Source organism: Globicephala melas, chromosome 14, assembly GCF_963455315.2.
Source record: "Globicephala melas chromosome 14, mGloMel1.2, whole genome shotgun sequence".
NCBI classification, from domain to species: Eukaryota; Metazoa; Chordata; class Mammalia; order Artiodactyla; family Delphinidae; genus Globicephala; species Globicephala melas.
The window spans coordinates 79,781,891-79,805,648 of NC_083327.1; the positions used below are offsets into that span (position 1 = coordinate 79,781,891).

The window sequence follows — 23,758 nt, forward strand, 5'->3', positions numbered from 1 at the left end:
TCAAAACTTGTGAGGTAGGATTAAAGTGGTGATATAAGAAAATAGATATCCTAGGGTCTTCCCTAGTGGCGCAGTGGTTAAGAATCCGCCTGCCAGTGCAGGGGACAAGGGTTAGAACCCTGCTCCGGGAAGATCACACATGCCGCAGAGCAACTAAGCCCGTGCACCACAACTGCTGAGCCTGAGCTCTAGAGCCCGCGAGCCACAACTACTGAGTCCACACGCCACAACTACTGAAGCCCACACGCCTAGAGCCCGTGCTCTGCAACAAGAGAAGCCACCACAATGAGAAGCTCGTGCACCGCAACGAAGAGTAGCCCCTGCTCGCCGCAACTAGAGAAAGCCTGCGCGCAGCAACAAAGACCCCACACAGCCGAAGTTAAATAAATAAATAAATAAACTAATTTTTTTAAAAAAGAGAATATATATCCTTAATTTATGTATATTAGAAAGGAATAAAACTCTGATCAAATGAACAGAGTAAACCCAGTAAAAGGAGAAAGAAAATATAATTTAAATAAAAGTAGAAATTAATGCATAGCGAAAAAATCATACAATAGAGGAGATCAACAAATTCAAAAATTTGTTCTTTGGAAAAAAATTAATGAAGTAGACAAACTGCTGGCAAGCCTTGAGTAAGAGAAGAAAGATGAAACCTAAAATAATTTTATGAATGAAAAGTTGAGCATAACTGTAGATAAGGTAGAGATTACAAGGTAGTCAAAGGTAAATAAAAGATGCCTAGGTAATTCAGTGGGGGAAGAACCATCTTTTTTTTTTATTGAGGTATAATTGACATATAACATACTGGTTTCAGGTGTACAACAGAATTTGTATCTACTGGGAAATGATCGCCACGATAAGTCTATTTGACATCCAAGGAATAGTCTTTTTGACAAATGGTGCAGAAGCAACTGAACATCTGCATTTAAAAAGTAGAACCTTGATTCTTACCATACACCCTGTGCAAAAATTAAATGAATCATAGACATTAATGTAAAAGCTGTACACTTCTTCTGGAAAGTTTGCGTTTGCCACCTTGGGTTAGGTAAAGATTTCTTGGATTGGATACAAAAAGCATGAAACGTAAGAGAAAGAACTTGATATTGGACTTCATCAAAATTTAAAACTTACTTTTTGAAAGATATCCTTAAGAAAATGAAAAGGCAAGTTACAGAATGGGAGAAATTATTTGCAGCACATATTCAGATAAAGGATAGTATCTAGAATTTTTACAACACAATAAGAAGGTCGAAAACTTCTATATATCTGTATACATATGTGTATGTGTGTGTGTATTTACGTATATAATGAATAGGTGAACGTGAATGGATATACAAATAGATATATATGGCAAGGGATGTGAATAGAAAGGTTCCAAAAGAGGATGTGCATATGATCAATAAGCACATGAAATGATGCTCAGCATATTAGTCATTGGGGAAATGCAAATTAAAAGCACAGTGTCCTACCACTACACACCTACTAGAATAGCTAAAATAAAAAAGACTGGCAACACCGAGTGCTGGTGAGGTGTGGACCTACTCACATATATTGCTGATGGGAATGTGAAATGGTTTAGCCACTTTGGAAAAGCTTGGTAATTTCTTATGCATTTAAACATACACTTACCGTATGACCCAGCAGTTAATTCCATTCCTAGGTATTTACTCAAGAAAAATGAAACCATGTGCCTACAGAAAGTCTTGCATGTGAATACTCATAGCAATTTTGTAATAAGCAAATACTGGAAACAACCCAAACGCCCAGCCCTTTGGGGAGATGAATAAATTGTGGTATATTTATGCCATGGAATATTACTCATCTATAAAAAGGAATGAACTACTGATGCACACAAGAAATCAGAATACTCTCAAAATTATTATACTGAGTAGAAGCAATCATAAAGAAAAGTGAACATACTGTGTGGTTCTATTCATGCGAAATTCCTAGAATAAGCAGCTAGTTACAGAAGTTAGGTCACTGGTTGCCTCAGACCCAGGGTGAGGGCAGGGAATTGACTGCCAAGGGGAACTTTATTTATTGCACATAAATTATAGCTCACTAAAGGTGATATTTAAAAGGATAATAAGTACTATTAACAACTACGTGCCAACAGTTTTGAGAACTTACATGAACTGGACAAATTCCTAAAAAATTATTTTAATAGAACTGACTCAAGAAGAAATAAAAAGAGAAGCTTGCCTGCTGCTAACACTATTAAATAAAGTGAAGCAATGATTAAAAATCATCCCATAAAAAAGTGCAAAGCCAGATGGCTTCACAGGCATGTTCCACCAAACTTTGAAGCAACAGGTCGGCCCAGTTTATACAAATTCTTCCTGGCCATGGAAGAAAAGGGACTACCCTCTAACTCATTCTGAGAGGTCAGCATTAACCCTGATAAATTCAAACAAAGACGTTATAAAAAATGAAATCACAAGTTTGCCTCACTCGTGAATACAGATGTGGAAATCCCAAACACGTGATCAACTTCAACTGTATGTGTAAAGGACAATACTTGACCTCGAAGTTGGGCTTCTTCTAGGTATGTAAGGATGGCATAAAACTGGGAAATCCATGGAAGTAATTTGCTGCAGTAATAGATTAAAAGAGGAAAAACATGTGGTCCTTTGAATAAATGCATTTGATAGAACTGAACACCCACGTATAAGTAATGTGTTCCGGTTAGAGATTATTTCTCATTTTGATTGCGGGAATGTTGTTAGCAAGACTGAGAAACGTATATAATCAGAAACTGAGAGCTTTACTATCTTGATAAGTGACCACGAGACACTGATGGAGAATCTGGTACTATAAGGGGCAGGCCGTAGAACAGTGTCTAAAAGCAAGGATGCTGGAGCCGCACAACCCTTGATCATTCTCTGCCTCTCGCTCTGCCCCTCGCCAGCCCTGTGAGACCAAGGAGAAGTTACTTCTCTCCGTTGTGGGAGGTATTACCATGGGCTTAATGAATTACCATGTGTGACACACTTAGCACCTCCACGCTGGCATATGCTTTTCAAATAATGTGTTTTATGTGTTATTGTTAAAATACATGCAACAACATATTGTATTGTCTCTTTAAGGCCATCTCGATCTTAGCCAAAGGCTAAGGTAATGACTACGTCTAGTCTTTGATAAAAGTGCTTTCCCTTTCAGATTACAAATTGACTCCTTTTATCTGTGTGTCCCAAAGGTGAGTGATTTCACGTGGAGCCACGATGGGACTCAAGCGCTTATTTCGTATCGAGATGGGTTTGTCCTGGTTGGTTCTGTCAGTGGACAAAGACACTGGTCATCTGAGATCAACTTGGAAAGTCAAATCACATGTGGCATATGGACGCCCGATGACCAACAGGTAACGCCTCTTGAACATGATGTGTCATGTTAAAACGACGTGAGCTGAGGGGGAAAAGCGTTAAGTACTAATACGGGGTGGGGGAAGGCGGGGAGGAGAGCTGTCTCAAAGGCTGGTAAAGAATGACAAAGGGAAAGAACACTGAGCTTGTCCAGGTAAAAATTAACACCAAAATTTCATGTGTTAATAGATTGGGGAAATAACATTCCCCACCGATACTGTGAATACTGAGTTAACAGTTTAATTATAGAAAATACTCATACAAATTTACTTTAAAATCTGCATAAATAGCCGATTGATAAATGGATAATGGACATAATTCGTTCACAAAAGAAGTTCAACCAGTCAGTAATCATGGTGGGAAAGTATGTACTTGCAGGGAAAAAATGGGAAATAGCATAGTGAGAGGGTATATTTTCACTTATTAACAAAGAAAATGATACCCGTGATTTTATTTATCATTCGTAACGGTTTAATCAAATAAGTATTTTCATTCATTGCTGGTAATAATATGCATTCGATCTTTGGGGTGGCAAAGATTTGATACAATTTTTAAGCAAGTCTAAAAAATTATCATCTGCTTTGACCTGGTGATATGCTTTAGGAATTTATCTAAAAGAGACAAAATGGGAAGAAAATAAAAGTTGTGGTCGTTAAAGCATTATTTATGATAGTAAAAATTTGGCAACAGCCTACTAGTACGAAAATAGAAGACTGGTTAAGTAAACTGTGGTATAACCACTTAAAGAATCATATAGTAGTCCAATAAATTAGAGATCGTGGTTATAAAGATGACGTAATAATCTGAAAGAGCTCTTATGATATAATGTTAAGGAGAAAAACCAGGATACGAAATGGTGTATGTGGTGTGATTACCACATCATAAAACAACTGAAGGAAACTACCCACATTGTCAAACTAACTGGAAGGAAATTAATCAAAACGCCGCATGTAGGTGGTTATTTTATGGTGAGCCTCTGGGTCATTTTTAAAACCTAATTTCAAGTTTTTCTTTAAGGTGCCTATTTTACGTTCATGATGAAATGATGTATAATAACCTAATAAAATTATATATTGATAATTCATTTTTTAATATAAGGGTTGACTAGTTAAAACCTTTGTAAATGTACAATTTGTGTTTTCCAAGTACAGGAGAATCCCTAAAATGCCAGAACATTTTACCCTTGAGATTTCAGTTTAATTGTGGTGAAATCAAACAGTGTAATATGAAACCATAACTTTTGGGGGAACCTTTTTTCTTTTTCTTTTTTTTAATGAATTGCTTCTTGTGACTTCTTATCACTGTATATTTCATGTTTCCATTTTATTTTCAAGTAAAAATGCTCAGTATTTTTTTCTCTTCTCAAAATTAGTGTTATGAGAATTACAGAGAGGTAGTAGTCTCAGCTCTTGCGCTGCTCCCCTCCCCACCCCCCAAAGGCGTCTTCGTGCCCAGTAGCACGTGTGTGTTTCTGTGTGAGGCACTCGGACTTATTTATTACAGCATTTTATTTTTGTAGGATTTTACTGCCCCTGCAGTCTGCTCAGAGATGCGTGCCGCGGCCCAGTGAGTGACCTTGCACACATACTTCACCTCTCCCTGCTTCAGTTTCCTCCTCTGTGACAAGGGGTGTGAATTATTTCCTGCCTAATTCCCAGGGCTTTTATAATGATCGGATGAGGGAACAGATGCGAAAGCAGTTAAGAATATGTCAGAGGAAGTCTCAGCTTCACATTCTTCCCTCACCTGGAGTGACGGAACCGTGAGGCTCATGTCACCGTCCCCTCTGAGCTGTGCTGGACAGTGTCCCCAGCAGACTGCACACCTGGAGTGTGACAGGCATGGGACCCAGAGAGGCTGGGGACACAGTGTGTGAGATGCAGCACCTGCCTTTGAGGGCCTTGGGCCACTGGAGGAGGCAGGCCCACAAGCGCCTTGTGCTGCGTCCAGCATGGTCGCCCAGGTGGCAGACAGCATGGTGTCGAGCGGGGGATGGAAGCGGGGTGGGCTGCAGCTTCGACTGGGTTCCCTAGGCCTGTCGGCAGGACCCCAAAGCAGCTTTGCAGATGGTTGGGCTCCTGGCCCACACCTCTGTCTGGATGGCTGTTTTTATGGTTCTGTACTGAGGGCCAGCAGGTGGGATTTCATTTGAGGAAAGAGCTCCATTGCCTTTATAAAAAGGATTGAAGACCTTGGAGGAATTTTACACAGGGAAGAGGTGTGTGGGACGCTCTGTGGGTCGTGTTTGAACTGAGACATTCCTCCCTCCGTCTCTGTCATTCTTTCGTATCTTTTGCTTAGTTTGAAAATTATTGATGAGAAAAGAGTGTGAAGACAGTATAATGTTTGTAGTTAATGCCCTGAGCTCTGACATTGGGACAGTCTCAGGTGTGGGCTGCAGGAAGCCGGCTACATCTCTTTTCTTCTCCTTGAGAACCTTCTGCCCTTGATGTAGAGTAAAACAGCCTCCAGGGCGCCTCCTCACATCTTGAGACAGTTCTGATTGTAATGGGATCTGAGGCTGCTTCCTGTTAACTCTTCAAAATGTAAGCAGTACAGTTTTACAAGCAGTGAGTTTGAAATCTAGCCATTTTCCTGTTTGTCATATATTTTCCTCATTTTTTCTGGGGGGTGTGGGTGAACACTGTGCCTCTTCAGACATGAACATTTACAAATATGCATCCAGCTCGCTTTGAGTCTTAGCTGAGTATCAGTTCACTGTCAGAGCCTTTCAGCTGGCTGTGGAGAACTTGAGACGTGTTTCCGTTAAGTGTCCATCATCGGATGAATGGATAAAGATGTGGCACATACGTACAATGGAATATTACTCAGCCATAAAAAGAAACGAAATGGAGCTATTTGTAATGAGGTGGATAGACCTAGAGTCTGTCATACAGAGTGAGGTAAGTCAGAAAGAGAAAACAAATACCGTATGCTAACACATACATATGGAATTTAAGAAAAAAATGTCATGAAGAACCTAGGGGTAAGACAGGAATAAAGACACAGACCTACTAGAGAATGGACTTGAGGATATGGGGAGGGGGAAGGGTAAGCTGTGACAAAGCGAGAGAGAGGCATGGACATATATACACTACCAAACGTAAGGTAGGTAGCTAGTGGGAAGCAGCCGCATAGCACAGGGAGATCAGCTCGGTGCTTTGTGACCAGCTAGAGGGGTGGGATAGGGAGGGTGGGAGGGAGGGAGACACAAGAGGGAAGAGATATGGGAACATATGTATATGTATAACTGATTCACTTTGTTATAAAGCAGAAAGTAACACACCATTGTAAAGCAATTATACTCCAATAAAGATGTAAAAAAAAAAAGGTAGAGATGCTGGCACGTGAGCCAGCACGTGTCTAGGAGTTAGCACTGCTGTCCCAGGAGGAGGGTGAGCAGCTGGTGGATCCGTGTCCGCAAGAGCAGGACAGAGGAAAAAGCCTCAAACTTACATCTGACGGATTTAGGTTAGATGAAGAAGGTTTTTGTGGTTGAAGTTCTGAGCACAAGAAGAAAACTCTCCCTCCTTTCCTTTCCGCCCTTCCTGGGAGAACTCCAAGAAGGCGGCTCCCAGAAACATCCCTCTGTGGTGGGGACCAGGGGTTCTGCAGAGGACGTCTCAGGCTGCTGGCCTTGTCTCATTCTTGTCCCAGTTGCCGCTTCTCTGTCACAGCTCCCACGAGAGGCACGTGTATGGTCTGGGTGCGCCAGCCGTGTTTGGATTCGTTGTAAGGGATCTCGGGCGTCAAAGCCATGTGCACGTGAGGCACGTTAGCGACTCCTGCTTGCACACAGTCAGTGCAGCCCCTGATCAAACAGGCTCATTCCATCCCGGCGTTTGCAGCCTCCCTCCCCGAGCCAGTGGTCCTTCCCACTAAACCCAGTCCCGGCCTGCTGGCCTTTCTTGCCGCTTCCCCACACTTTCTACTCAGGTTGCCTGCCCCCGGGCCCCCGGGCCCCCAGTCTTGGAGCATCTTCTCCCTGGGCTCCTGCCTCGGGTGAAGGCTTCCCTCCAAGCAGCCCGCGGCTTCCCTTGGCTGCTGCCCCACTGCTCAGCCCCTTCGGCCCCAGGCCACACGTCCAGGCTTCGTGCTCTCTGGTCGCTGCTGGCCACATCCAGCCCCTGTCCCAGCCTCGTCTTCCCTTTCCCAGTGCCGCCCTTCGCCTGCTCCTGGAAACCTTCCCCAGCTGCCCTGTGCTGGCGCTGCCACCTCGGGCTCCCGAGCTCCTTCCACGCTTTCTGGGCTTCCCCCCTTGGCCTTCCCCCTTTTTGCCTGTCCTCGGGGCGATTTCTTCCACTGCCACGTGTGCATCTCAGGCTCCCCAGCTCTGTGCTATGCTCACGTCTCCCTCTGGTCCTTCACACTGAGCCCCGGCTGCCCGCAGACCCCGCTGGAATCCCGTGTGGTCCGCACTCTCTGGTCCATCCTCGTCCCCGCCCTGCTCCTCTAATTGCTGATCACTTACGCCCCCGACTGGGAGCTGTGCTTGACTTTCCCTCTTCCTTAGCTGCACCCTCTACATAGTCACTAAACCCTACTGAGTCCACTTCCTAAATACTTCAGGGCCAGGAATTGATTTATTTGTATTTAAAAGTGGCAGATGACTGTGCTCAGACTGACGTCCGTGAAGGTAGGTAAGGCTCCACGTACCTAGAATTCTGGAGTAGGGCTGGTTGATCTGGGGACTCCCAGGTTCTTCCCACCGCTCCTCTCCTGCAGCTTCGTCCCTTGGCTGGTTCCTTCTGTCGTGTCTGGTGGCTGCTTCTGCCAACTGGGCTGCCTTTTTCTTGGTTCATGTCCAGTGAGGGAGTGAGTGGCTCTTCAGCTCTTTGAAGTTACTCGAAGGTTCCCCTTGGCCACCGCAGTGGCTTGCACACGGTGTGCATTCCTCAGGAAGTTGTGCATCTGCCTTCCTGGGGCTGGGGGTGGCCTACGGCCCGGGGAGGAGGGGGCGGAGAGCACCCAGCAGAGCCCGGGGCAGCCCCACTTCCGTTAGTTTTAGCTGTGTTGTTGGGATGGGAATCTGCTCCCTCTCTGCACAGTCTGCTTCCTCTCTAACTTCCTTTCCTATTTATTTTTACTAATTTTTATTAAAGAGCTGTAGTTTTTAAAAGTCAGATAGTACTACTGGGTTTATAATGAATGTTTTTTAAAAACCACAAAACACAAGCACCTTTCAGCTCCCTGCGCCGCCCTCCCGCTCCCAGATCCCTGCTCCCTGTGGCCAGCACTTTGCTTGTGTTTCCCTCCGCATTTCTGAGTTACGGGCTTATGTGCCAGATCTGGATCTTTCTTTGGACTCAGGTCTTCTCTGCCGACTTTGCACGTGGGAGATGAGGACTGGCTGTCTCAGAAGGCCCCCTTCCACGGCTGCCCGCCCCCCACCTCCCATCCTCCCAGTGTGCTCTGTCTTCTCGCTGAAGGCCCAACTCGTACACAGAAGAACCAGGATAGCATTGCCTTCCTCATGCAGTCATTTGCTTTTTCCAGAATTAGTCAAGTTGCTTTATTTATTTCCTTAGTTTTCTGTGTACCAATCACAAATTAATCCCTCTGCTCTCCAAAAAATTGAAAATCTCCTCCGAAATGTTCCACCACCCCAAGTGGTACATCCGACTCACTTGTTTCCTGGCGCTGCCCCTCCCTGGGCCCTCAGCCGCCTGCTCCGGCCTGAACCGGTTGCTCTTGGCCTGCAGCACACCTGGCATCCTGAGCACCCGTTCCCTCATCTCCTCCTGTTTCTGGGACGAGCACCTTTATTTTTGTGGTTTGTCCCCTCATTTTGGTGGAACGTGTCTTCAGGGTGTTGTATGTTTCAAGATGCTGTGCTTTGTCTCTCTCACCTGTTTGGCTGGGACATGGTGGTCATTTTCCAACTTGTCCTTCGCCTCCAATGACTTGTCTTAGTTCTGTGATATTTTCTTTTCTCTTTCTGGAAATCGTATTATTCAGATGATGTTCTTTTAGGTTGATGATTTGATTTTAATATCTTTTCTCGCCCTGTTTCTTTTCTTTGCCTAATCTTGTTTTCTGGGTGATGTCCTGAGCTATATCCTCCAAGTTTTCTTTGACTTTTAAAAAATTAATGCTATCACATTTTTAATTATTAGGAGCTCTTTTTGTTTTGTTTTGTTTTCTGATTGTTCTTTCTTTAAAAAAAAATCATTTTATTCTTATCTCATGGAGAACAAAACAACGTGAGGATATTGATTTGAAGGCTTTTTGGGGGGTTTTTTTGCGGTACGCTCACTGCTGTGGCCTCTCCCGTTGTGGAGCACAGGCTCCGGACGCGCAGGCTCAGCGGCCATGGCTCACGGGCCCAGCCGCTCCGCGGCATGTGGGATCTTCCTGGACCGGGGCACGAACCCGCATCCCCTGCATCTGTAGGCAGACGCTCAACCACTGCGCCACCAGGGAAGCCCTGATTTGAAGTATTCTTTTGTATTCTTCATTGTCTTTCTCCTCCAGGTTCTTTCTGGTTTTGTTTTGGCTTCTCTTTTTCATGTTAGATGCTTTTCTCAAATGTCTGGTGATCCTTGGTTGTCTGCTCATATTTAAGAGGTGGATACTAAAAAGTACTTGGAAGCCTGTGGAATGGGGTAATTAGTGGACCTGTCCTTCTACTTGGAAGACCCATCTGGACATCAGAGTCTGTCTTTGAGCAATCTTCTTCCTGACCGTGGCTGTGTTGGAGGCTGGCTGCCTGTGCGTCTTACCTGGTGGCTGAAGTGGGCTCAGTTTTAGCATTCAGTTGCTGGGTTTTTCACCCTAGGCCCCTGAGCTGTGTCTGGCCTTCTGTTCAGCCCCTTCACAGAGAGTAAGATGCGTACCCGCCTGCCTGGGTAGGAGAGGAGATGCGGAGGGCTAACCATTCGTTTTCAAGGCTTCCAACCAGTCCACTCTGGGAAGGTGACCCTAATCAGCTTACTCTTATGTTTCCTGGTGTCGCTTTGGGCTTCAGCTCGCTCTGGTCTACTCTGTCACTTACCTCGTGCCCATGTGCTGTCAGTTTCTAAGTGTTGACTTCTCTGTCTGCTGACCTCTCCGCTCTCTCTCTGTTAGAGTTTCACGCTCGTTACCCCTCAGTTGAGTGGGGTTCGGGAAGGTGTCCAGTCCCTCCCGCAACCCCTCGTACCTTTCTAGGCTTCTCTCTGCCCCTGTCTCCCCTTCACACTCGCCCTAGTGGACTAGTTTGACTTCCGAAGCTCACATTGCTTTCCTACTTGCGAGCGTGCTGTTGCTTCTGCCCTTGCCCCTTGTCTGTCCAGTCAATTTCCAGTCGTCCTTGAAGGGTCAACTCAAACATCACCTCCTCTGTACAGTCTGCCCCCTGCCACCTTCCTCCACTCCAGCCCAGGCGGAGCTAATTAGACTCTGGAGTGTTCCAGGAGCACCTCCTGTACACCAAGAGCACATTTTGTAACATTTTCCACACTGTGTTGTAACTGTTGGTTGCATATTTTCTTTCTTACCGGATGTGAGGGCAGGGGCCACGCCTCATTGTTCCCTGTGCGGTAGTAGTGCGGTCATGCAGTGAGTGCGGGAAGCATGCTTTCTCTAGAAGCGCCGGCCTCCCCCTCCTCTCCGCCTGGTGATGATTAAGTCCTTATCCTCACCGAAGGAATTGCCATATTTCCTCCCGTCCTCAGGTACCACACAGTCATGAGAGGAGTTCTTGGTTTACCCCACATAGGCTGTCCTGGGAGGGCCCAGCATTAGTTTTTCATTCATAACTGTTTCATACAGAAAAGTCTAATTTTTTGGTTTTTCACATCTCCTGATACTTGTGTGGAATCTTTCATTACTTAAGGCTGGTTGGATTGAGGGGTGGGGTGGGGCGTTGTTGGTTTTTTCCTTAATTTTTTAGGCTGTGTGGTTATCCCTTCTTTAGAAAGCAGTTTGAGTGAGGATCCTAATAACTGAATTCTTCTTCCTACTCAAATCCAAAAACAGTTTCTGAATATGAATCGTCAGCTTCATCTTGATTCACGGTATAGAAAATTCAACTCAGGGACAATTATTAGCTCTTAGGATATAGTACCAAGAAAATCCGCGTGGTTTCCTTGGAGGAAGGCCTTTGCAAGATTACATGTCTCCATTTCCTGGCATGGTGGCCCTGCAGTGCTGCCTGAGGACGGCGGGTTAGGATTGATGACATCTTCACAGACCACCCCGCCCTAAGATTTTTTTCCTTTTTTCTTCCTATGTCATATCTGACCCCTCTTTTTCCCTCTCTTCCATCTCTTCTTTACAGTAATGAGAATTTTTTTATCCTGAGCCAACAGACTTTTAGTGTCAATATTCTGAAATTCTCCTCTTTCCCCAGTGTGCCTATGACACATACTCATTTTTTTAACTTCAGTTGCAAGTGGATTATGCACCACTGTTACCGTATTGCAGACCTGGGTCTCCAGGGTGCAGGGCGGGTGCTTAGCCTCACTAGGATTCTCTCGGTGGTATGGTGAATAGTTACTAGTTGTTCTTCTGGTGCAGGGGAGCAAAGTCAGGAATGACGATTTCACCAGCTTGGTGACATCATTCCCGATAAAAATTCATGAAGAACATCCTGGAATTACATTCAGGAAGTCTATAGCCATAGGAGGGGCACTTTAAGGCTCTTTTCCTTTAATGAGGACACAGATCAATATTTTTAAAAATCATAAAGGCAAATACTTGTTCTTCATAAAATTTGGAAGTACTGATAATTACTTTGTAGAGTTTATCCAGGCGACGACAGATACAAACTATGATTAAATTATACAGCAGAGGTTATTGTGTGATGATGATGAACTTCAAAAACAGGAGAACGATCCTATACAATAGAAGAGAGAGAAGTAGACTATGAAAACAAATTTTCTGCTCCAAAGGATTTACAGACACAGTCTTACAAGTGAAACCTATTATTTCAGTAGACACATACTATGCTTGACCTTCAATTATAATGAATAACCAGTGGTTTCTCCTTTGGAATGTTCTGTTAGGAAACAAACGTTTGTCACATAGCTGGAATATTTAAGTGTTTGCTACTGATGTTAATAGTCCTAAAGAAATACAGGTATTCTTCACTTTATATACTAGATGTTAAAATGTAGGTGAACTGAGTTTTTGTAATCATAATTATACTTCAAGTATCCATGTAAGGAAATCTTTCCTATTTAAAAGAATATTCTGTAGAAATTGCCCTTGTTTAGAAGGCAGTTTGGTGTGAAATGGGAATTCTTCACCTAATACATCTGTTTGCTAAACATCCAGACTTTAGTTTTCCAGGAGTAGAGGTAATGTTTGTTTATATACTAAAGCTTAAAACTTGGTACTGAATACTAAAACCGTTTTCAAAGCAAGTCTTAAATACTTAAATAGACCTGATATTTTCTTAGACACTTCAAGCCATGATTTCAGATAAACTAGAAGGGGTCTGGGGTTGGTACGTCTTAAACAGCCCCAAGAGAAGGCTTTCCAATTTTCAAGTCTTAGTACGCGCAGATGTGAGTGGGGTGAAATCTTCTCCTCTGGCCTCCATCCTGGTGTGTTGTTTTTGTTGTTTTTAACCAAGGAAGAGAGGTTTATTCTTTTTGCTTTTGGATACAAATGGTAGATTCCAAGCCTCCTCTCATCGGCTGAAAGTAAGTTTTTCACAAAATGTGGTCCCTCCTGATCCAGTGTCTGATGTTTGCTGATGTGATCAGTGATCCACCAGCGTTTTTACAACAACTTTAAATGCAGTCGGTGCCGTGACGTGAACGACAACAACAAGAAAAATCTCTAAAAGTACCTTTGTGCCTCTGTGACATCTATGAAATGAAAGCTGTTTTTATGTACACGCTTCGTAAGAAACATGACCTTTATTTCTCATTTGGAGTAGACTGGAGTCAGGACTTGAGTGGTGTAGCAGGATCGTTAAAGGGGATACTTCAGTGCAGGATTAATTCATTTAGTTCAAATAATTTTAAAAATAAAAAAATTTAAATCATTACTGTACAGCATCTTTCTAGAGATATGAATTGGTGAAAAAGGAACTGTTATGGTACTAATATACACTTAAAGCTTTAACACATTAGTCGGTTGAAAAGAGTAATTATTCATTTAATTCTGAAATATAAGGTTATGAAGGACCAACATAGGACTCAAGTAGATTTGCTGACTCCCTCGAAGTATTTTAAGTAATAAATGATTCTGTAGGGTTTTTTAATTTTATAAATTTTAAAACTTTGATTATAAAAAGTTCAGTAACACGTCAAAAATAAATAAAGAACCCAGATATTTTACCACATTTGCTATTTTATCCCTTTATTCTTTTTTTTCTGTGCTGTATTTAAGGCAAATCCCAGATAGCATGTCCTTTCACCCATACTTATTTCAATATAAATCTCTTCAAAATGTGGGATTTCCTTCCATAACCACAGTGCTGTTATCTGTCATACCACCTCTTATCTTTACTTTGAAGAAGGTCTTGTCAGATTAAAGTAAATGATTTGTCTGGGGCTTGGATTAGCCATGGCTTTAAAGGAGGGCATCTGTTACATCAAGAAGATGGGTGTTCATTCTGAAGTTTTTCTTTGTCTTGCACTGTAAGATAGGAAATGGTTTATAAAGGAAACTTTAAAAAGCAGTGTAAATCTTTACTTTCTCAGCTAAAAATGTGATGTTGCCACCGTAGTTTTGTAAATGAAAAGTAATTTACTGATATTTGACATACAGGAAATGACTGTCTCATAGATGCGGCCCGATCATTGATAGAAAAAAAGTCAGACTTAACAAAACCAAAATAAAAAGAGTCCCAGTTTGTTATTTGCAAGGAGTCTTTTCTTCACCATAAGAAAATATTCTGCTCTGCTGGCTGTGTAAGTGCTGGTTTTTGGAGTGACTCAGCCGACTGCCCCCCACAGTGCTGCCCCCACCTCTCCAGGGAGCTGCCCCCACCTCTCCAGGGAGCCTGCCTGTAGTCCTTTTAGGTAGTAATTACGGAACTGTATAGGTCTTGGCTTCCCTGGAAAGACTTGAAAGCCATTGTGCTAACACAGTGAGAGAAGAACATGGAAATCTCTTACCCAAGCTCTTGTACTCAAATTATTTATTACTATTATTATTTTTAATCCACAAACTCACTAGAGTAACAACTCAGTGAACCATTCTTATTCTGAAGACCCTCAGTTGTGAGGGAACTGTAAGTAGGTTAAAGGACCTGTGGAGTACAGCTCCTGCCTAGTGGCTTGTGGAAACATAGCTTTGAAATCAGATTTAATCTAAACCAGTGGGAAAAGTGATTCTCTTCCCTCTCTTCCCATTAGATTTTCCCATGAGTTTTTAGTGGTGCATGTACTAAAAAAGTACTGTACAAGGCAAGCTCATCTTTATTTAAAGCCTTGAACTGAACATATATAGGAATGCTTCTTGCCAAAATAGGCAAGGAGGATGTGAGTAACGATGAAGGAAAATAATGGAAACATGCTCAGGAAAGGAGATCAGGAGATGGCCTCCCACCCATTGTGGCTATCTTTACACTACTGTGAATACAGTTTCAACGTTTTTGGATTTTGTTTGTACGTGTATGTTCTGGATATTCTGCTGAGCTCTTCATAGGAGAAAATAGATTTTCTTTAGCAAAAACAGGTGAAACTACTGTTTGTACTATTTTGTGCTGTTTTGGTTGAGTGACATTGGCAACTAAGTCATTTAAAAATTAAATTGCTCTTTGTTATCTCCAGACTCAGATCATTGTTGGATCACTATATAGAACACTCAGTACAGATAAATTATAAAATATGCCAAATAGAAAATCTTCCTTGAAATTTACATTTGGCAGTTCAGGTTAAGAATGAAAGGCGGGAGGCAGTTTTTGTGTACAATGGCTGTTACTTAATACACCCTTTAAAGACTATGTTGGGCAGGAGCGATGTTAGCAGAATGGCAGAATAGCAAGCTCTGGACCCTCCTTTCTTCAACAGGCACACCAAATCAGTAATACACAGACCAGTTCCCTTTGTGAGAAATCCAGAAACCAGTTGAGAGGCTTCCACACCCCAAGTGTGTGTGAAACCAGCCACATCAGAATTGGTAGGAAAATTTGAGATACCCTCTTGCCATAATCACCACCCCTGGCAAAGTGCCATATGATTGGGAGAAAACTCCCAGCTTCTCCCTGGGAAGAGAAGGAAAGAACTGGATCATACATCCAATATTCTGCTTTTTTTCCCTGGGTGTAGCCTAAGCCACTGGCTTCTGTCTCATCTGTCTCAAAGGGCTGATTGAACACCGGGGTGACTGAGAACAGAGGTGGCAGTTTGAACTATCACTCAACACAGCCCCTCCTCCTGGCCCAACACAGAGTGAGCTGGTGAAAAAAAGCCCAGATTCCAGCTTCTACTTTGGGTGGGGGCTTGGGGGGCAGGGAGAGTTGGACCATGTATCCAATGTTCAGATTTCCTGAGGACTGCCCAAGGGCCTGGCTTCTGAATTAGAGCACTGACATGACCCAGCATACTCTATACACCTTGGGGCCACTAAGAACAAAGAGAGTGGTTTGGACTAGCAAGATAAATCTCCAGACACTGACCCCAATGACATGGAGATATATAATTTACCTGACAGAAAATTCTAAACCGCAGTCATAAAGATGCTCAGTGAGTCCAAGAGAACAAAGCATGAACCAAGCGAGGCTTTCAGATGTTTTTTAAAAATTAGCAATTAAGTAACTGAGGTGTACAACAACTGAAATGAAGAATACACTGGAGGGTTTCAGCAGCAGATTAGATGAAGCAGTGGAAGGAATCAGGAAACTTGAAGATGGGTCATTGGAAATTATCTAGTCAGAGGAGGAAAAAAGAGTGAGAGCATGAAGAAAGCTTGAGGGGCTTGTGGGATACCATCGCATGGACCAATATATGTATTATGGAAGTCTCAGAAGAAAAGAGAGAGAAAAGGGCAGACTGTTCATTCAAAGAAATAGTGGCTGAAAACTTCCCAAATCTGGGGAATGAAATGGACATCCAGATTCAGGGCTCCTCATGGATCCCCAATAAGATGAACTCAGAAATCCCCACTGAGATACATTATAATCTAATTGTCAAAAGTCCAAAGGCAAAGAGAATTTTGAAATCAGCAAGGAAAAAGCAACTTGTCTCATGTAAGGAAACCGCCATAACACTTTCAGTCCAGGAGGGGTTGTGACTATATATTCAAAGTGCTGAATGAAAAAACACCTGCCGATTAAGAATGCTATACCTTGCAAAACTGTACTTAACAAGTGATGGAGAGATAAAGGCTTTCCCAGACACACAAAAGTCGAGGTAGTTCATCACCACTAGACCTACCTTACAAGAAATGCTAAAGGGAGTTCTTTAAGTTGACATGAAAGGATGATAAACAACAGTATGAAAGTACAAAACTCGCTAATAAAGGTATAGACAAATACAGACTATTTTGTTACTGTAATGGTGATGGATATATCACTTTTAATTATAATAAAAGTTAAAAGACAACTATTAAAAATAACTATAATTATAAAACTGTGCCAGTGGATGCACAATATAAAAATATATAAATTGTGACATCAGTAACATAAAATGCAGTGGGAGGGGAGAATTAAAAGTAGAGTAACTATAATTTCTTTTATGTAAGCCCCATAGTAACCAAAGAAAATACCTATAGAAGTAAAAGAAAAGCAAAAGAAGCAAAAGGAAAAGAGAAAGGAATCAAAGCATATGAATACAAAAAAATCAATGAAACACAAAGGAAGACAGCAAGAGAGGAAAAGAGGGGCAGAAGAACTAAAAGACTGACAGAAAACAGTTAACAAAATGGCAGTAATAAGTCCTTCCCTATCAATAATTACTCTAAATGTAAATAGATTAAGCTCCCTAATAAAAAGACACAAAGTAGTTGAATGGATGAAAAAAAAAAAACAAGATACAACTATATGCTGCCAATAGGAGGCTCACTTTAGATTTAAGATCATATATAGGATGAAAGTGAAGGGATGGCAAAAGGTATTCCATGCAGACGATAACCAAAGAGAACAAGGGTGACTATAATTATATCAGACAAAATAGATGTTGAGTCAAGATCTGTCACAAGAGATAAGGAAAAACATAAAGGCAAAAGGGTCAATTAACCAGGGAGAAATAACAATTATAAATATATATGCGTACAACATTAGAGCACCTAAGTATATAAAACACTAAATTATTATGTAAAGCAAACATTGACAGAGCTAAAAGGAGAAATAGCAATACAGTAATGGTAGGAGACTTCACTACTCCACTCTCAATACTGGATAGAACAACCAGACAGAAAATCCATAGAGGAACAGTGAACTTTAACAACACTGTAAACCAAGTGGACCTAACAGACGTGTTTACTTTTTTCATTTTAAATACCATATCAGGTTTATTTTAATAATAATTGTATACATAGTATAGTGTGTCACATACTGTTCGCTATTTTTATGTGAGGATAGAAACAAAACTGGGTAAAAATAATTTTTTTTTTTTTACTTTAATGAACTTAATTTTTTTTTAACATAGCAGTGTCTACATGTCAATCCCAAACTCCCAATCTTTCCCTCCCCCCCCACACACCCTTCAGCACTGGTAACCATAAGTTCCTTATCTAAGTCTGTGAGTCTGTTTCTGTTTTGTAAATAAGTTCATTTGTATCTTTTTTTTTTTCAGTCTTGGCTATTGCAAACAGTGCTGCAGTGAACATTGAGGTGCATGTATCTTTTCAAACCATGTTTTTCTCCAGAGAATATGACCAGGAGTGGGATTGCTGGATCATATGGTAGCTCTATTTTTAGCTTTTTAAGGAACCTCCATACTGTTCTCCATAGGGGCTGTACCAATTTACATTCCCACCAACAGTGTAGGGGGGTTCCCTTTTCTCCACACCCTCTCCAGCATTTATTTTTTGTAGATTTTTTGATGATGGCCATTCTTACTGGTGTGATGTGATACCTCATTGTAGTTCTGATTTGCATTTCTCTAATGATTAGCGATGCTGAGCATCTTTTCATGTGCCTCTTGGCCATCTGTATGTCTTCTTAGAAGAAATGTCTATTTAGGTCTTCTGCCCATTTTTTGACTGGGTTGTTTGTTTCTTGGATATTGAGCTGCATGTGCTGTTTGTAAATTTTGGAGACTAATCCCTTGTTGGTAGCATCATTTGCGAATATTTTCTCCCATTCTGTGGGTTGTCTTTTCGTTTTGTTTGTGGTTTCCTTTGCTGCGCAAAAGTTTCTGAGTTTATTTTTTATTTTATTTGTTTATTTTTGTTTTTATTCCATCACTCTGGGAGATGAATCGAAAAAGATATTTCTGTGATTATTCTCCTTATGTCAAGGAGGGTTCTGCCTATGTGTTCCTCTAAGAGTTTTATAGTATCTGGCCACCATCACCCTGGTACCAAAGCCGGACAAAGACACTATAAGAAAAGAAAATTACAGATAAATATCCCTGATGAACATAGATGCAAAAATTCTCCACAGAATATTAGCAAACTGAATTAAACAGCACATTAAAATAATCTTACACAACAGTCAAGTGGGATTTACCCCTGGGATGCAAGGATGTTCAACATTATAAGTCAATTAATGTGATACACCACATTAACAGAATATAGGATAAGAACCGTGTTCTCAATAGATGCAGAAAAAGAGCATTTGACAAAATCCAGCACCATTTCAGGATAAGAAAACTCTAAACGAGGAATAGAAGGAAATTAATTCCACATAACGAAGACCATACATGAAAATTCCACAGCTAACGTCATACACAGTGGTGAAAAACTGAAAGCTTTTGCTCTGCAATCAGGAAGAAGAGGACACCTGCTCTCTTTACTTTTATTTGACAAAATACTAGAAGTCTTAGGGCAGTTAGGCAAGAAAAACAAAGAAAAGACATTCAAATAGAAATCATGACATAGTTTTATATGTAGAAAACCCTAAAGACTACACATATACAAAAAAACTGTTAGAATAAATGAATTCAGTAAAATTGCAGGATCCAAAAATCAGTGTACAGAAATCAGTTGCATTTTTATATACTAGCAATGAACTCTCTGAAAAGGAAATGAAGAAAACAATCCCATTTACAATTGCATCCAACGGAATAAAATACTTAGGAATAAACTAGATTAAGGAGGTGAAAGACTCGTACACTGAAAACTATCAAACATTGAGGAAAGAAATTAAAGAAGACACCAATAAATGGAAAGACATCCCGTGTTCATGGACGGGAAGACTTATTATGGTTAAAGTGTCCATACTGCTCAAATCTATTTACAGATTCAGTGCAATCCTTATCAAAATCCCAATGGCATTTTATACAGAGATAGGGAGAAAATTCTAAAATTCAGATGAAGCCACAAAGGTCCTAGACTAACCAAAACAATGTTGTGAAAAAGAACAAAGCTGAAGGAATCACACTTCCTGATTTCAAAGTACGCTACAGTGCTATACCAAATATAACGCTGCGGTACTGGCATAAACACCAATGGCACAGAGACCAGTGGGACAGAAATTTAACCCATGTGTAGTCAACTGATCTTCAGCAAGGGTGCCAAGAATATACAATGAAGAAAGGGTAGTCTCTTCAATACATGGTTCTAGGAAACTGGATATCCACATGCAAAAGGATAAAATTGGACCCTTATACCATATACAAAAATCAACTAAAAAATGGATTAAAGATTTAAACACAAGATCTGACACCGTAAAACTCCTAGAAGAAAACATAGGGGACACTTCATGACATTGGTCTTGGCAATGATTTCTTGGATATGACACCAAAAGCATAGGCCGCAAAAGCAAAATTAGCGAAGTAGGGCTATATCAAACTAGGAAGTTTCTGCACAGCATAGAAAACAGTTAACAGAGTGAAAAGGCGACCTGTGGAATGGGAGAAAATATTTGCAAACCACATATGTGATAAGTAGTTAGTATCCAAAATATATAAAGAACTCCTTCCACTCAATAGCAAAAAAAATTAAAAATAATGAAAAATTAATGAAGTATAGAAAAACAAAGAGAAAAGCCAGAATAAAAAATGAGCAGAGGACTTGAATAGACATCTCTCCAAAGAATCCTTACATTGACCAACAAGTATATGAAAGATGCTCAACATGACTAATCATCAGGAAATACAAATCAAAACCACTGTCCGATACACCTTATACCTGTCAGGATGGCTGTTACTTAAAAAAAGAAAAAAAGTGCTGGCAAGGATGTGGAGGAACTGGAACCCTTGTACACTGTAGTGAGAATGTAAAACGTTGCAGATACGGAAGTTCCTCAAAAAATTAAAAATAGAACTACCATATGACCCAGCAATCCCGCTTGTGGCTGTGTATTCAAAAGAATTGAAAACAGCGTCTTGAGGTATTTGCACAGCCATGTTCATTGCAGCATTATTCACCATAGCCAAGATGTGGAAACAACCTAAATGTCCATCAGTGAATGAAAAGATAAAGAAAATGTCATATATTCTTACAATGAAATATACACATACTGTGAAATACTGTCTTAAAAAGGAAGGCTAGGGGCTTCCCTGGTGGCGCAGTGGTTGAGAGTCCACCTGCCGATGCAGGGGACGTGGGTTCGTGCCCCGGTCCGGGAGGATCCCACATGCCGCGGAGCGGCTGGGCCCGTGAGCCATGGCCGCTGAGCCTGCGCGTCCGGAGCCTGTGCTCCGCAATGGGAGAGGCCACAACAGTGAGAGGCCCGCGTACCGCCAAAAAAAAAAAAAAAAAGGAAGGCTAAATAATATAATAAAAAACCTTGAGGACATTATGCGAAGTGAAATGATCCAGTCACTAAGGTCCAAATACTTCATGATCTCATATATATGAGGTATCTAAAATAATCAAACACATAGAAGCAGAGAGTAAAATTGTGGTTGCCCAGGGCTGGAGGGAGGGGAGAACAGGGAATTGAAGTTCAGTTGCTATAAAGTTTCAGTTATGCGAGATTAACAAGTTCTAGAGATCTTTTGCACAGCGTTTTGCCTATAGTGAACGATATTGTACACTTAAAACTGTGTTGTACACTTAAAAATTTATGAGTGTAGATCTCGTATTCTTACCACAATTTTTTTAAAAAGATATGTATTTTTTTTAATTGGTAGTCTAAATTATTTTAAAGTCAATTTCTTGTCAGTTTAGTGTTATATTTTCTTCATATGCTTATATTAATACCGCAGCATGGCAGTGGCCTTGTGACGCAGAGCCCTTGCAGGAATGGCGGTCTTTGTCCGGATGGCTGCACTACAGGATTGAGCTTCCCAGGGTTCCCTTTGGCATTCCTAAACCTCGAATGCCTTGCTGCTCTGACAGCCCTACCATTGGCATTGAATACATCCTGGTGTCATTTTAGAGGGAGGTGATGTGTGTCTCTAAGAGTGACAGACACTCTCCTGACTAAATTCTAGGCAGGCCCCGCTCTTCTTGACTGGGCCTCAGCCTTGGCCTGTCAAACTAGATTCGCATCACAAATGTTTCATTCTCTCTCTCTCTCTCTGTCTTGAACAAACACTAGCATAGTTCCTGTCCACGCAAGGCTGTGTAGCTAAAGATGACAACCCCAGCCTTCCGATGTTCTTGCCTGGGAAAGCTCGAGGCTGCCGGAAGAATTACAGCACCTGAAACTAGGGCCCCTGTCTCCCAGTCTCTGGACCTTAACTAGCAAAACCCAGATGGCCTAATGACACTGACAGTCCCCACCTCCCACTTTTGGCAAAATTTCCACTTCCCTGGCTCTGCCCTAGCCCCCGCCTCCCTCGCTGCTCTCTCATTCTCCCTTTAAAATGCGCAGTCATGTCTGCACTAGTGGAAGCTGGGTTCACCTCCTCCTTATTGCAGTAGTGATTACTGGGTAAAAATCTGTCCTTACCTCCTTGACTAGTGTCCGGCTTCACTGATCTTTGACACCAGTCACAGGTGCTGTTGGGTCTGCCCTCATCACCATGTACCCTGACAGCTACCATTGAGTCAGAAGACCGTCACTGTCCTCAGACCAGGAAATCGTTTCCTCTGAGCCCTTTTGTTGAAGTTTATTAGTAGCCACAGGAGGAAATTACTGTTTCTGTATACTGAGAAACATATTTAGATATGTTTCGAAGATTTGGAGCATTTTGAAACAGGAAAGGATTTGAGAGCTCATCTAATATACCTTTTTTAGATGACAGAAGAGAACAAATACTCAGGAAGGTAAATGATCAATTCGAAGTTACATAAGTATTTAGGAGTCAAAATAGAACCAGACCCCTAGCCAGCCAACTCCCAGTTCTGAGTTCTTCGCAAAGAAAAGGATGTTTCCCCAGAAGATTTAAGACTGTCTTTACCAAACAGGTTAAGCAGACTTCAGCGTCACCTAGCACCTCTTTCCCAATCCAAGGACCACGTGGTAAGTGGCCTGGGTGTTTTCACCCCGCTCCAGAGATCTGATATGGAGCTGTGCTCCTGAAACTTTTCTCTCTACCTCATTCCCTGTGTAGTAAATATATTTTAATAGTATATTCATATGGTATATAATTCTAAATGTTCAAAAGGATATATGATGAAAAGTTCCATTTTCCCCACTATCCTCAAGCCACCCACTTCTGTTCCCCAGAGGTAATTGGTGTTTCCAGTTACCTGTGTATCCTTCTGGAGGTATCCTGTTTTTAAATTAGTCCTCTAGTCATTCTGTTCCCTACCCCACCCCCAGAAATCATGTGTAGGTGTCTTAAAAGGGTGCAAACTTTTAAGAAGAGCAAACTTTAAAATGGAGCCTGAAAGATTTGGGGAAGAACGTTCTAGCAATGGGAATTATCTAACATTAAATTCAGTACCTGAGGCAGATAGAATATCTCCTTCTCTGAAAATCTTTGAACTTAGCAGTCTCTCATCTTTATGGATTAGTTTATAAGCAGTTATTCTGCAGTGAGGAGATGAAATGACTTCAAAATTACATGTTTGGACCAAAGATACAAATTTTTATTCTATATTTTGGGTGAGATTTCTTTCCCATATTTATCAGAATAAGTCTTAAAATGTCCATTTTAGAAATGCATGTTATAGTCAATTGTGAAATTATATTTCATCTTTTTTTTTGAACCAGGAAATACTGTGTTAATCAACTGAGCAATTCTGTCCTTTACAACTGTCTGATTTCAATGACTATTTCCTTAGTTGCAAAATACTCAAATCTGGCCTTGAAGCACATTTACAAGCTAGTGTTCTGAAACCCAACAGGGAGGTCTTTTCAAAACAAAAGTTTTACTGTGGTGGCATCTCAGGACAGAAGGTTCCTTCTAAAGAGCAAAGGGACATCACGGCCTGTCCCTTCACTCCTCCCTCCACGGTAGTGCATTTAGACATTTGCCACCAACGGAGCTGAAGTTACTGCAGGCGTATCTCAG

The 23,758-nt window shown here is 41.6% G+C and overlaps 1 protein-coding gene across 3 annotated transcripts in view; it reads left to right on the forward strand.

Annotated features, from left to right (window-relative positions):
• TULP4 (TUB like protein 4) overlaps nt 1-23,758 on the forward strand; it is a 224,608-nt gene that overhangs the window by 154,558 nt on the left and 46,292 nt on the right. For all 3 annotated transcript variants that reach the window (XM_030853049.2, XM_060283534.1, XM_060283535.1), the window contains one exon: nt 3,200-3,361. In XM_030853049.2, the coding sequence (XP_030708909.1) occupies nt 3,200-3,361 (162 nt within the window). The remainder of the gene's footprint in view (nt 1-3,199; nt 3,362-23,758) is intronic.